The sequence below is a fragment of the Corvus hawaiiensis genome, chromosome 5 (assembly GCF_020740725.1).
Source record: "Corvus hawaiiensis isolate bCorHaw1 chromosome 5, bCorHaw1.pri.cur, whole genome shotgun sequence".
NCBI lineage: Eukaryota > Metazoa > Chordata > Aves > Passeriformes > Corvidae > Corvus > Corvus hawaiiensis.
The window spans coordinates 7,384,722-7,399,239 of record NC_063217.1 but is presented as its reverse complement, the minus strand read 5'-3'; the positions used below and the strand labels follow the sequence as shown (position 1 = coordinate 7,399,239).

Here is a 14,518-nt window from a genome sequence, read left to right as displayed (position 1 = left end):
TCCACCCTCCACCCATTTGAAAAAGTAACAGCTCATAAGAAATGCCTTGACTTCTGATCTGCTAGGGATATAGCAGTGGGAATGGGGAATGCTTAGACTGGGCAACTGGGATGTATTAATAATTACAAAATCTGCTGCAAGGGATTTGTTTCTAGACAGTCAAAGGATAACCTTTGTTTTTCTTTTCCCTCTCCTCCCACAGCTCCTGAGAGGCAAGCACAAAACAGACACTAGTCGTGCTGGCAAGGCTTAAGTGTCACACAGAAATGATGGCCCTCCTTGTAATTAAGGCTCTCTGATGGTTTGTGTTCTTCACTCTCATGGAGGAGGAAAGAAAGAAGTGGTTATAGCTCATGTCACTATAAACCATTTTAAGTTGAAGAGTCTCACTGTATAAAGTTCTGTGCTTTCCTTCAAGTGACTTTGTATAAGGGCTCCCTAAACATACAGAAAGTTCTCCTTTGGTTTGCAAAGCACTGTGACTTTTCCATTTTTCAGTAAAGGTAAAAAAAACCTTCAGAGGAAGTAACTTGTGCTAATTGTGTAACAGGCTCTGATTGCCAAAGGCTCCTGCCCTGGAGGCTTGTGGTCTGTGATATGGAAAATGAAATGAGAAGCAATGGAAAGCATGGATGTAATAACAAGGATTGCCAAAAGCCCACACCTTGTGAACCAAGCAAATATTTCTTCTGTGGAATCAGGCCAGGTAACCATCAATTTCTTGCTCTCAGCTCTTACATCCAGCTACACTGCTGGTATATTCATACTGAACTGCAGCATCAAGAATTACTCCAGATATATACAATTATTTGCATTTCAGCCACATCCATGTGTAACTGATCAGCTAAAAAAGAGGAGCAATGACACATGGCAATGGTAATGGACCCCAGGACCTTCCCTCTTTAAAGTGGCAATTTAAATCTCTGTGGGATTGAGAGTTATAGTAGAGTTCACAGTAATAAATTTCCAGTTTCATTGTCTCTCACTAAACCCTTCCCTTTATCAACTTTCTTGATCTCAGTTCGAGGATGGGTAAAGCCTTTACTCCCTCTGTTCCCAGACAGAACTGGAACAAAGCATAGAACAGAACAGATGAAAAGGGGGAAAATCAGCGGCCACAGAAGCATGGAGATTGAGCATGAAGAAAATGCAAGAAGTCCCAGGAGAACAGGCAAGCCCAAGTCCCCAGCCAAGTTGCCAAGTCCTCATCATTCTGTTTTGTATTTGCTAATTAAATAAAACCACTCTCTCCCCAAAAGAACAGCTTGCTGTGGAGCAGGATTATAATAACAGTTGAAATGAGCAAATACACAAACAACTCACCTCTAAGTTCTCCAGTTAAGGATACAGCGACCTCAGAACGCATCCCCAGAACTGCCATCCTATCCAAACACAGACACAGCACAGACCAGCTACAAACCAGCTGACACGGGACCCTCTGTACTCAGCCACTTGATTCACATTATCCCTCTCTGCTTACTCAATGCTCCCCTTCATTTCCAGGTGTGCTCATGTCCACACGTGAGCAGATACAGCCTCTGCTGATCCCATGTGCCAACAAATCACATTCCTAAAGCACCATGCTGTCAGGACACGGTGGCTGGGAGCCAGGGCTTTGAAGGACAGACAGGCCGTCTTCTTCTCTTGGCTTTAGAGATACAGAAGACAGCAAAACTTTGGCATGGCAAGAGCTGTAACTCCAAGGACACAAGGACGTCCAGACAAAGCCACAACACCTAACACAGGCAGCAATGCTCAATTAAAGAGGAGATGTGTGCAGTGTTTCACATGCTGACATGTAAATATTTGACAGATGGGGATTTAATAACCATGCTCTAAGAGACTCTGTTTATTTTGTTCTACCAGACTCAATTTGCCATGTTTTTACGTTTCAGTAAAGTCATCTGACACATGAATAAAATATAATTTATACAGTTTCCTTCTGCAGTACAAAGCTCTCTATGTTCAGGTTATAAATTTAAAATAACTCAGCACTAACACTAAATTTGGTTATTTTCCACTGGAGAAAAACCCTAGGAATATTTATATATTGTTTTCAATGCTTAAGTTAACTCAGCCTGCATTGCTTCATTTTGAAAGTATTGTGAGTGCAAGGTTTTGGGGATTTTTTCCCCTTTTAGCAATGAATTTATTAGCTTTCAAATTAATATAGGCATTAGCTATAAACATGCTATATAAACCTATAGCTAGCATCGGTCACTCTCGTAAGTGGCAACAATACCACTCTAAACACACACACATTCACGTACACACACACATGAAAATCAAGGCTTGAATGTCTTTTATATCTTGCAAGAAATATAGCAACCAATATTCCATGCAGAGGTGCAGCAAATGAAGTCCTGTCAAGCAAATGGCAGGAATGACAGCAGATGTCTGGATTCCTTCATAGCTGGTTGCATAAAGGTAGCACACATATTTCACTGGAGACAAAAGCCTCTGACAAGACAGTCTTTCAGTACTTTTCATTCAGAGTTGGCATTTTTGACTGGTGGGGCACATCAGTAGATGTTAAGATGATGAACCAGATTAATCTTGATTTAGCTTCATTTGTACAATGAAAGAAAAGTCTACAACACTCAGTCATGGCTAAAAGAGGCTACAGAATTTAGCTCAAGGTGTAATGTCCAGATCAAATTCTTACAATCCACTAAATTCAAACCAAACACTAGTCTGGACCCTGAGCCAAACCACTTATTTTCATGTCAAGCGACACAGTTATTTCATTTGATCACAGCCAACAGAAATGAGTATCATGCAGCTCTGCTTTTTATCTACGTAAACAGGCCATAGACTCCTTTTTGGATCTGAATAATGTATTTGATCTTTCAGCCTCTGTTTATTCACAAGTTCTACCTATTTCACAAGAACTGTCATAGGTAGTTAATCTCTGTGAAACAGTTTGATGCTCTACACTCTCCTATGATAACTTTAATCACATTGCATGCTTACTAGAGAGAGTAAATGCTACAAAGCAAAGAAACTACTGTCCTGGACTGAGAGACTCTCATAGTTCGGTAAGTTGTGAAAGAATGTGAGCAGTACAGTGTCTACTGATAAATATGCACAAAAGCAGCTGAGTACATAACAATGTTACACATGAAGCAACTAAGAGCAAATAAAATCTGCATTTAACCACTTCTCTATCCTAAACAACAACAGGGATGCTTTAAATGGTTTTGGTCTAATAACCATTATATAGACTATTATATAGGTGTTTACTGCTCCTTGAAGGAAGCTACAAGCAGCTGAATTAGTGTACTTTACAATAAACCTGGTGTTCTGAAAAGTTTCCCAGGTTAGGGCTTAAGAGAAAGAGCATTTTTCTATCTACAAGCTAAGCTTTACTAATGGTCCTCTCTAGTAAAACAGAATTTTAAGAAACTCACCACTTTTCCTTTTCTTGCTTTAAAGGAAATGTTCATTTCCTTGTATTTCTTCATAGCAGTCTCCAATTTATTCTTGAGTTCAATGGCGCATCTTAGCCGATCATCATTGATTCCTGCTCTGGTAAGTAGCTGCAAATCAAGAAAACAACATTCTTACTCTCTTCTTCTAGAAATCTGACCCAAAAAAAAAAATTTCCAGTTTTACCTCATAATTAATGAAACAACGTTGTCACAAATTCCTTTATTTTACAAGTAACAATTAGTGAAGCCAATTCTTTTCCTATCTAGAATATAAAAACTAATAGCAACTAGTGAAGCCAAAGAATGAACAGCTATTACAAACATCTTCTGAGAGTGTCCTTCTACAGGCCAAATTCCATGCAGGAGGCTCCATGATATACTGATATACATGCTAATCTGACAGAGATGTCTAACAAAAACAAGCTGTGTTTTACTTTAAGACTTTGCAAAGAAGCAAAGTTTTACCTATCAAAAAAAAAGAAAAAAAACAACAAAGAATTGCCTATAGGTACCCACACCCAAGGCTGAGAGCTATCAAACAAGCCACATAGCTCCTGCAGTCTCCTTTAGTCCACTCTTACTGAAATGGAAATCTTCTCTAATTGTTCCTGTTTCTTCAACCTTCATTTCCTTTTGGCTCACTCTCCCTCAAGCTTTACTGTACTCCAGTCCTTGTTTCACCATCTTTTTATTAAAAATATTAAGAAAAAAAATTATTTCTTTATCCCACCTGAATCCATGACTGCACAGAAGGCCAGAACTTATTTCTGAGAAGTTTGTGAGCATCCATGACACTATTTATGATGGCAGTATTATCTTCATTCTCTTGCACTTTTATATCTGCTCAAAACAGGGGAAAAGAGTTAGTGGGTACATTTGTAGTATCTTCACCACAGGAGCTAAAGAAGGCAAATTAATCTTTCTAAGATATTTGAACTCTTCAGGGAAAGTTACAAACATCAGAATGCTTCTCTGTTCAGAACTATTCTCCTACTATCCACACATTCAAAAAAACAGACTAAAAGATGAAAAGTGTTCAGTCCAGCATGCCAGAAAGAGTTGTTAAGCCATCACAAGGAATCACCAAATAAACCACAGACAAGTTCAGTCTTACTATTTACATTACACCTTGTCCCAAGTTCAAATGAACTGGGCCTCATCGTACCAGTTTCTTTATATTCAATACAAAATAATCCCTACCCTGGTGGTAACAGGGACTTGACTGTCAAAGAAGCCAAGTATGCCATTATCCAAATAAAAATTATACTTTTCACCCACTGTTGTCAGCAAACAGAGAAGCAGATACCCCCTTTACTGTTTGCACATGAAAGTCCCTTAGGACAGGAATTGTAAGAGACTTCCAAAACACAAACCATCCTGATTTTTCTACAGGTAACTCACACGAGCAAAGTTATACAAAAAAGGTGTAATCCCTTCCTATGAAAACTACTTACTGCTTCTTGCAAGCTGTCAGTAGCAAGGAGAAAGTTTCAGAAACACTCAACTGTAAGATTTTTAAACTAGCAGCTTATTCTCCAGCTACAGACAGAAAGAGGTGAGTAGAAAGAAAATTAAATATGATAAAAATATTTTTTTTCAACATAAGAGATTCATCTTATTATAGATACTACGAAGTGCTGTGATGGGCTTGCAACAACTAATAAGAAAGCTCAGTCTCAGAAGGTAATTAATGAAATCTGCTAATCACACACAAGGACACCCAAAACGAAGAACACTTACTAGAGGAACCAGAAATAGAAAAATAAAAAATAAACTTAAAAAGAAAAATTAAAGTGGTGTCCAGGAATCCCAAAGCAAAATGGTGTTCAGTAACCCCAGCATTTAAGTAACAGAAACAAAACCAAAAACCACAAGCACAAAGCCCTTCAGAGAAAGGCTGCCTCCAGCTATAAGTCAAAAGTTTTTCCAGGTACCTGTGGAGATTTCAAGGTCTAGAGTATACTTATGTGAAATAAGCCCATGGTTCCTAACAAAAGTCTGGTAATCGTCGTCATCAAGAGCAGGGCCACTGGATTGAACATCCGAGCATGTCCCTCCATCCAGCTCCTTTTGCTCAGGCTTCTCATGTACCTCTTTGTTTCTATCAGGTGTAACACACTGAGAAACAGGAAGAATGTCCTTGCTGCAGCATGGCTGTTCATCATCCATGCACCCCAAATAGGATGGGTAAACTTCCCCCTGGGAGGACAAGGGGGATGCAGGTCCAGCCTCATTAGCAGACATTTGTTCGCTGAGCTCCGGTTCCACGTTGTTCACCGCAAAATTGAAAGGATCTGGCATCAGAAGCTGGAAACAGTTTTCCATCTCTGTCAGCGTATCAGCAATCTCTTGGGACATTTCTATCAAGACACAATTGGTTTATAAAATTGTTAGATACTGTAAAATGTTAATGTCTCCAGAGCAGAGAGAGAGTTACAAAACAAATATGACTGCCAAAGGGGGAATTCATTTATCCAGTGACAACTGAGCCATACAGATCTTCCTCTTCTGCAGAAATTGTCCTTATAAAAGCAACAATACCTAAGCAAGAAATCTAGAATTTCCTGAGCCAGTCATGTAGAATCAGGGCTCCTCCTTTCCTTATCCTCTCCAAAATTTCAGTATGCAAAGATGAGTTAAGTACTTCATAGAATTTGAAGCAAAACAAGGTTGAATGAGGATATTCTTAATGCTGTTGGGGGGTATTCATTCTACAACCATGAATTTTATAGCTGTGTGTAGGAATAGCCATGAATGTATGTTATTGCTCAAAGAGATGCTACTGATACAAATTAGTTTAAGAAAGTTAAATCTCTTTAAAATTCCACTTTCGTGCATGAGAACATTTCCAGCATGTAGAATAAATGGAGACACAATTGGATGCATTATATACACCAAAGTAATTTAATTAAATAACCCTTTACCACAGCAGAATAATATCCTTACTATCTCTGCTGTTCTTTGGGGTGACAGAAATGTCTTTGCTATGCATATATTGCTCAGAGACTCAGGCCCCAGTTACACTTTCTAGCTGCACTATGATACTTCACAGTTATCCTACACTGCATCCAGGGTTCCTGTACAGACCATTGCCTGTATTTATGGAACACAATGACTATATATAAGTAATGTCATCAGCCAAGAAGGTATTGGGAAGTCTGTGCCTTGTCAATGACACAAAAATTAAGTCACCAGCTCCAAAAAGTCTTGTGATATGCTTCTTAGGGGTTATGCATTCATACTTTACTGAATTAGAGACCAGACTTTCACTTGATAACATTTTCTTTCTTTTTCATCTCTTCCTACTGAACTCACAAGACAGTCACTTCTTTCCCCTGATATTCTTTAGGTAAGAGAGAGGGAGGGTTGAGCTCTAACAAATGCAGTATTCCTGCTTTCTGTGGTCAGCTATTATCTGGATAGTTATTCTCTCAGAATTTGTTTCAAATAAGCTTAAAAAGGTTGCTTTAAAAACAAACAAAAAACCAAACCAAAAACTCACTAAAAGAACCAAAGCAACCAACCTTCCATTTCTTTTTCAGTTCTTTTGACTTTTTCTTTGTAAATGTTCTCCAGTCGTTTTTGTTTCTCCTCCTCCCTCCTCCTTTCAGCCACAGTTCTGGCATGCACATCCTGAAAATCCACCTAAAGAGGAAATTAAGAAAAAAGTGTAACATTCCTCATAAGAAATATATAGAAAATCCATTTCCTAAGATCCTTATCTGTGGTGAAAAATCCTGCAACATCAGCAATCAGCCAGAAGCTCAGCAGCATTTCCTTTTATCTCTTCTCCTCCTCGAATCAATAACTACAGCAATTGTGAACAGAGTTTTTACTCCTACTAATAAAGGACTGTTGAGAATCAATGGCTTGCAAAAGGAATCATAAGGTAGAAAAACAAACCCCTTAGATTTTTACATCCAGAGTGCAGGAAGGAACTGGGCTTTGGGAGACTTCTGTTACAGCACTGGAGACAAGGAGTTAGGGAGAATGAGCAGGAAGAGACTATGCAGGGTAGATATTAAGATTACATGAAAACATCACACCAGGTCCACCAGGAAATTTAGGAAAACTTGTAAGCACTATGACAACTAGTGTATATATATATATATATATATATATATATATACATATATGTACATATATATATATATATATATGTCCCTTAAAAAAGAAACTTTTAAGAAAGGAAAGTAGAAGGGAAGACCTTCAAATTCATTAAAAATGACCAAATTTGTGATTTTACAATTACCTTTGCTGCTTATCAGTATTGAGGGAAAAGTTAACATTCAGTCTCACTTCCTTATGGCTGAATTATAAACATAAATCTAAACAACTCAAAATGCTGTTTCTTAAAATATTAGCAATATTTTGGGATTTTTTTTTTTTTTGTTTGGTCTTAGACGGGATAGTGGCTCCCAAATACCAGCAACCTACAACAAAGTTCTGGAGTCACACAAATGTTTTTTATCTAAAAGCTGTCACAGAAACTGGCATGGAGAGTCTCTGTCAGTTTAGGAAATAGGCCCACTCACCAAGCTGGGGGTTTTCAGAAGGAAATGGGTGAGCAGAAGGGTGGTAAGGAAAAGAGCTGGTTTCACAACATACAGCATCATATGGATCACCAGAGTGAGCTTTTTTCATTTTCAGGACCTGATTTTTCTACAGGTTTGCATAGTTCCCCACACAGAACTGGGAGAAACAGATCCTCCCAAAGAGCAACACTGCCAACAAAAGCAGAACAAAGATACAGAACTCAGGAACTACAGCTACTGTTTGCAGGCAGTCAGATTGGACTGCACAGAAAACCAGACATAGCTACAGCTTCCTAAAACACAACTTCTGCCTCATGCCAGAGTACTCACAGTGGAGTAATTCGCCCATTCTTTCCCATTCTCCATACCAAAAGGACCATGAAGCCTTTTATTGCTGCTCTGTAATTATGGAATTAAATGTATGAGGAGCAAAAAATTGCTCTTGACTGAAAGGATATTAAGCAGCAGGCTGAGACAACTACTCCAACTTTTGTGAAAATATTGGAATACAGCAGTACTATACTCTGTGTGGATCTCTTTGAAATGCTGTTCACTTTGCAATTCCAGCTCACTCCATAGTTCCACCCATGCATTCCTCAGATGCAAAGATACTACAGTATGAGTCATGTGCCCAAATATGCAAATACTTGGAAATACGTGAAATATTTTTCCCCTTTCTTCTTCTTTTAAACTTTGAGATAGGAGTTTGAAAACAATTACTTTCATGTATACTGAAGCATTATTTGCTCCTAAAGTCAAACATTTATAGAGGCACCTACTTGGTACCTACAACTACTGACCTATTAACACCAAAAGAGTGGGGAGCTCTTTATCTTTACACCCGAAAAGGGCAGCAGCTGTCATCTTCTGACTGTTTATAAAAGTGATTTTGGTGATCATTAAGGAAAAAAAACAACCAAAACCCAACCACAGATCACATAAAGAGCTAACACTCCACCCAAGTTGGCCTATACTACTGTGCGAAACCTGTAAAACTCAACAGCTGATGTATTTTACTACAAAATAGTAGCAAATGCCTCCTCAAAACTTTTGGTTACTTCTCACACTTCAAGTATTAAACTGGCAAAGGGCCAGCTGGCTCATATCAAGTCTTTAAGTACAAGAGTTACCGAAGTACCTGAGATTGTTTCTATTGATATTCATGCTTGTAGAGAAACTCCAATTCAGCTGCTCTAGAAAATAGCACAGCTTGTATCAAAACATGGAGAGGGATCCCCCAGTTGTTACTGGGGAGCAGCCACAGACCACAGGAGCACAGACAGACCCACCAAACTTCAGCAGAGTTGTTGTACACTTGTGTTCAACTGGGTGAAACTGTATTATGTGTTAAACCCCCTTGTCTCAGTCTTGTACTTCTCCTCATCACTGTCATTTAGTTTTCTTTCTTCATTAAACAGACAAAAAAGGAGAATTATAAGACAATCATCTTTTGTGAGCAGATGCCAAAATCTGTATAAAAACCCAGCACAGTACAGTTCAGGAGGGAACACCATTAGCTTAGCATGGAACCAGAACAACAGAAATACATCAGGTATCACAAAGGTTTTTTATCTGCTGTTAAGAATGCTGAATCTGTCTTTCTGAAAAGAAAGAAAACCTGTATGTTTAGTGAAAGCCTGTTATTATCGTTGTAGATGGTGTGACTGCTAGAATAGCATTCCAAATTTCACTGCTGCACCTCAGAAGACAATAAAGCAGCAGGATGTTCCAAACACAGTTAACTTGAAGTGACATCTAAAAGCTAAGGTTTACATATATGAAATTTCTCCTTCACAAAACCTCTTGTATGGCACAGCAACACTGCAGCTGAGAGTGGTAGGCACCTACACTTGTAAAGTTGTATAGCAAAGGGGAGCTAGAACTGGGCAGCTCACTATAGAAATCAGGCTAGTTTAAACTGGCATAGAAAGACTTAATAGCTGTTATCCTCAGTTTAAGGCATGACCATTATCTCCCTTCCAAAAAGGGCTAAACTTTGGGGCTCCAGTCAGGAATCAGAGGGTGAAAGCCAGCTGGGTGAGCAATACTTGCACCCGGAAAAAGGCAGAGCCCAGCTCTAAGTACAAGACTGGGGTTTCTAAAACCTACAGTACTGCAAGATGAACAGAAAGCCTACGGTTTGTTTTCCAAAGACCATGCTCAACAGCAGGTCTCCTACAGGCAATGTTATTTCCTACAGCTTTTTTATTACATTTATTGGCCGCCTTGCTTTGAACAACTCCCGGTGATCATCGCCTAAAAACACACACTGGAGTAACAGCACAGAGTACCTTTTTATTCTGCTTTAGGAAGTGGTATCCCAGGGAAAGCTGCTTGTAGGCCTCCCCATACTTCTCGTGCCAGTCTTGCACTGCCTTTATGGCCGCTTTCCTCAGCTTCTGCGCCACCTCTTTGGGCGGGGGAAGGGGCTGATCGTGGTCTATCCCCACCGTGAGCTCCAGGAACTCCTGGAAGTTGGAGATAAGCAGCGTCCTGAACTGGTGGGACCTAGCGAACAGCTCCTGCACGACCTGGAAGGCGGAGAAGCGCATCTCGGCGTGCTCCTCTTGCAGCCGCGTCAGCAGCAGGTGGTAGGCGTGGCTGATGTGCTCCTCCGACGACCTGAGCACAGAGAAAAGGATGAGAAAGGTGGGGGAATTATTTGAAAAGCGGTTCAGCGTGTAAAAACGTACGCTTGGGGGAGGTTTAATTTATTTTAAATTTGAAGTGAGCAGCTTCTCTACTGGCAGCACCCAGTCCCCACAGCAGGCCCCAAGAACGACGCTCAGGGCAGCTCCGCTCAGAGATGCCCGGCCCGGGGAGAGCCAGCGGGGCCCGACTCTGTCCCTCCCTCCGGCCGTACTTGCAGATCTTCTTCAGCTCCTTCATCCTGCCGGGCTCCAGCCGCGGTTCCCCCGAGGTGGTGAGCTCCTCCACCAGCTCGACCAGGCGCTGGTCCATCTCCGTCAGCACCGAGGCACCGGAGCAGTCGGGACAACCGCCCCGAAGGTGCCTTCAAGACGGGGTAGCCCCGGCCGGGAACCACCAGCGCCGACGGGTCCGGCCGCGTCTGGGCGGCGCCATCTTCCGGCCCTCAGCGGCGGCCCCGCCCCCAAGGAACCCCCCCCGGCTCTTGCTTTGGCCCCGCCCCTCAGAGCGGCCCCGCCCCGAGGAACCCCCGGCTCTTGCTTTGGCCCCGCCCCTCAGAGCGGCCCCGCCCCTTGGGTGGAGCCGCGCCCATGGGAGCCCCCGCCCCAGGAGAGAAGACCACGCCCCTTGTGCGAGCCCCGCCTCTTAGGCTGCTGCTCCCCCCGCCCCGCCGCGGGTGGTACCTTCCTCCACCCCCCCTTCCCGGCACCTACCACCGCCCCCCCCCCCCGCCGCTTCCGCACGGCACCGCCCACGTGACGTGCCGGCACCCGGAAGCGCGGCTGGGGAAGGGCGGGGGAAGCCTTAAAGGAGCCGCGCCCCGGGTTTGTGTGAGGGGATGTGAGGGGATGTGAGGGGATTGTCCGCAGGGCTGAGCCCGCCCGGAGCGGGGAGGAGCCGGCACACAGCGCCCCTGTTTATCACAGAATCAAGCAGACCTCCGAGATCATCGAGTCCAACTTATGACCAAACACTACCGCTCCAGTCTTCCTTTAAACACCTCCAGGGACGGTGACTCCGCCACCTCCCTGCGCAGCCCGTTCCAATGGCCAAATCATCCTTTCTGTGAAGAAATTCCTCCTAATGTCTAACCTAAACCTCCCCTGCCGCACCTTGAAACTGTCCTCTCGTCCTGTCGCTGGTTTCCTGGGAGCAGAGCCCGATCTCCGCCTGGCCACCGCCCCTTGACAGGGAATTGTGGAGAGCACAAAGGTCCCCCCTGAGCCTCCTCCAGGCTGAACACCCCCAGGCCGCTCAGCTGCTCCTCACAGCACTTGTGCTCCAGAGCCTTCCCCAGCTCCATTCCCGTCTCTGAACACGCTCCAGCACCTCAGGGTCCTTCTTGTCATGGGGGGCCCAACACTGGACGCTGCTGCACCACCACAAAAGTGTCCCTGTGCAATACGCCCACAGGTCTGGTTCAGTTATGGGACATCGTGAGACTGCCCTGCACTCACTGCTGGCAGAACCTGACTGCTTGCAGCTCTGCGTGCTCGATTAGACGTGCTCTGAGACCCCCAACTTTGAAAGTGCTACTTAACCACTGGGAATAAACAAGGCCTTTGCAGGTGCCCGCTTTAAGCATACTAAAGAAGGAAGACATCTAAAATATCTGTTCCCATTTGAAAATGTTGTCAGCTAATTGACAGGTATTTCCATCAATCCACAGTTAAGTCATGTGCTGGAAGCGATTTATGTGGGTTGGTGTTGCAGCTGTGTCTGCTGGATCCTGTGATCAGGAAAGATGGCACAGAATGCTTTTCACTAGAAATGGGCTCACGTCATCAACCAGATTTACTGCAGTAAATGAATACATACATTTTGCAGTGGCTCTGCTATTTCTGACTCGATACTCAATACCAATGACATCCTACTTTTTCATAATGTTTCTCCTTTCCTCATTGCCTTTCATCAAGTATGGTGCATTTCCATGTGAAAGTCACGGAGAGTGGCAGAGCTCATCTTTAAAGTTTAGATCAGTTTACTCTTTCACTGTTTGTAATTTTTCTATCTCTTGAAAGTGCCTCAACAACTGCTTTCTGTTAGGGTATGACTTGCAAAAGGAGCATTGCTGTGCTATCTGGAAACAGAATTTCAAAACGAGCCTCAAGCAACAAACCTATCATCTACAAAGGCACTGATTTCATACTCTTGCATAATGTTTAAAGAAATCCCTGCAAGGAGCCATATGGTTTTGCAAAAATCAGTTGATGAATGAATGAATGAATGAATGCTGAGTTGTGTAACTCATTCATGATAGTCCCTTAGGCAAATCCCAGTGAGAGTTAGGCTATTTATTTATTTATTAAAATCAAAGACAGTTACATAAAATTGTGTTGGCTTAGGTTGCTGAGTCTCCTTTTCCCTTCTACTTTTTAATTAACATGGCAAATACCCACCATTCAATCATTTCCATACTCTCTTCATCTGGACCAGTCTGATAAAAGGCTGAAGAGAGCCAGAACAGTGAAGAATTCATTCAGCTGCAAAAGTCACAAACCTCTGCACCTGCACTGATTTTCCCCAGCTGGTCTGGGCTGTTCCATGGAGGGACACTGTGGAGTGCAGAGGCAGAGCTGAACACCACCTGATACCCCTTCAGAGCCTCAGTGTTCAATGCTACTTTTGTTTACACCTGGTTTCAGCAAAGCGTGAGTCTGCAGCTTTGTGTTATGTGGATTGTTTAATTAAGGAGTTGCATTTCTTATCTCTATACTGAGACATCAGCAAGAGCAATGTGGTGACACTTCGTGACTTCTCCAAAGTGAGTGACACCTTGCAGGGGCACAGACTCTTCCAGAAACACTGCCCTGTCCACCACCTCTGCAGGATACCCAGCACTATCATCATAGGCAGGAGGCATTTGCAGTGGGAATGTTCTCCTACAAGGAAGGTATCTCCAGACAGGACCAGTTGTTCCGTCCAGAGGTCATCTTCAGTTGGTCCAGTACCTTTGGCCAAACACATAGGCAAAGAAAAACTCCAGAATTTTGTCCTCTGACAGTGATTTGGGTCTGGGTGTTCTTACAGTAAAGAAGAACCTTTTGTTCCATCACAAATTTAGAATGTCAAACTGATGGCTCTAGGAAGGGTTATGTCAGACTTTGTGCAATACTAAATTATCTGGCTTACTATTTTTATAAAAGAAACATTTCAATAGGAGATAGTTCCACCATTTTACTAGATGATTCTTTGCCAAGGGTTGTTTTCCATCTTTGCAATAAAGGAGAATGTCAGTCAAAAAGAAACCCCCCTGAACTTATAAAATAGCTGTATTCAGCTTAATGACATGAAATCAAAAAGGAGGATTTGTTTTCCTGCCAAAACGGAACTTGGGCAAAAAACACTTCTCTACAAATAAGTTGGAGTTTAAATAACTTCAGGTCTGAAGATACAGAAACACAATAAACACTGATATTAAATTGTCACAGAGTTTGTGCCAATTGGGTTGTAAAGAAAATGACCTTCTATGTGAGTTGCATAGATGCTGAACCGCCAGTTTGAGTCGAGCAAAAGGGTGACAGATATTTCAGAGCTCTGAACTACCTTGTAAGGGGTAAAGACTATATTTAAACAGATGTTCTCAAAGGGGAAATAGCCTATTCATTAAACCATCAATAATGCAAGGCCATAAGCACTTGGTGACCTCCTCTAATTATGTGAAGTAGTGACTGTGACAACACTTCAGCCTACTGTAACATTTTATAATTCTGTCACAGGAGGAGATGAATGAACCTGCTCTGTGTGGCCTAGATCACTGATTAAATACCCACTTGTGAGTTGGATGGAGCAGCAATAGCTGTAGGAGAACCATCACAAGTCAAGGAGCACCTTCCTACACATAGCTTGTATTCATCTCTAGAATAATTTTTTTAAATAACCCTACAGCAATTCCTGAAACTG

General features: G+C 42.3%; 1 protein-coding gene across 1 annotated transcript in view; it reads right to left on the bottom strand.

Moving 5' to 3' along the window:
- UVSSA (UV stimulated scaffold protein A) overlaps positions 1-11,070 on the bottom strand; it is a 49,363-nt gene extending 38,293 nt beyond the window's left edge. The window contains exons 1-6 of the mRNA XM_048304225.1: positions 10,830-11,070; positions 10,258-10,588; positions 6,956-7,076; positions 5,366-5,791; positions 4,162-4,271; positions 3,411-3,539 (exon numbers count right to left, since the gene is read on the bottom strand). Coding sequence (XP_048160182.1) covers positions 3,411-3,539; positions 4,162-4,271; positions 5,366-5,791; positions 6,956-7,076; positions 10,258-10,588; positions 10,830-10,927 — 1,215 coding nt within the window. The 5' untranslated portion in view covers positions 10,928-11,070. The remainder of the gene's footprint in view (positions 1-3,410; positions 3,540-4,161; positions 4,272-5,365; positions 5,792-6,955; positions 7,077-10,257; positions 10,589-10,829) is intronic.
- Positions 11,071-14,518: the final 3,448 nt, after the last annotated feature.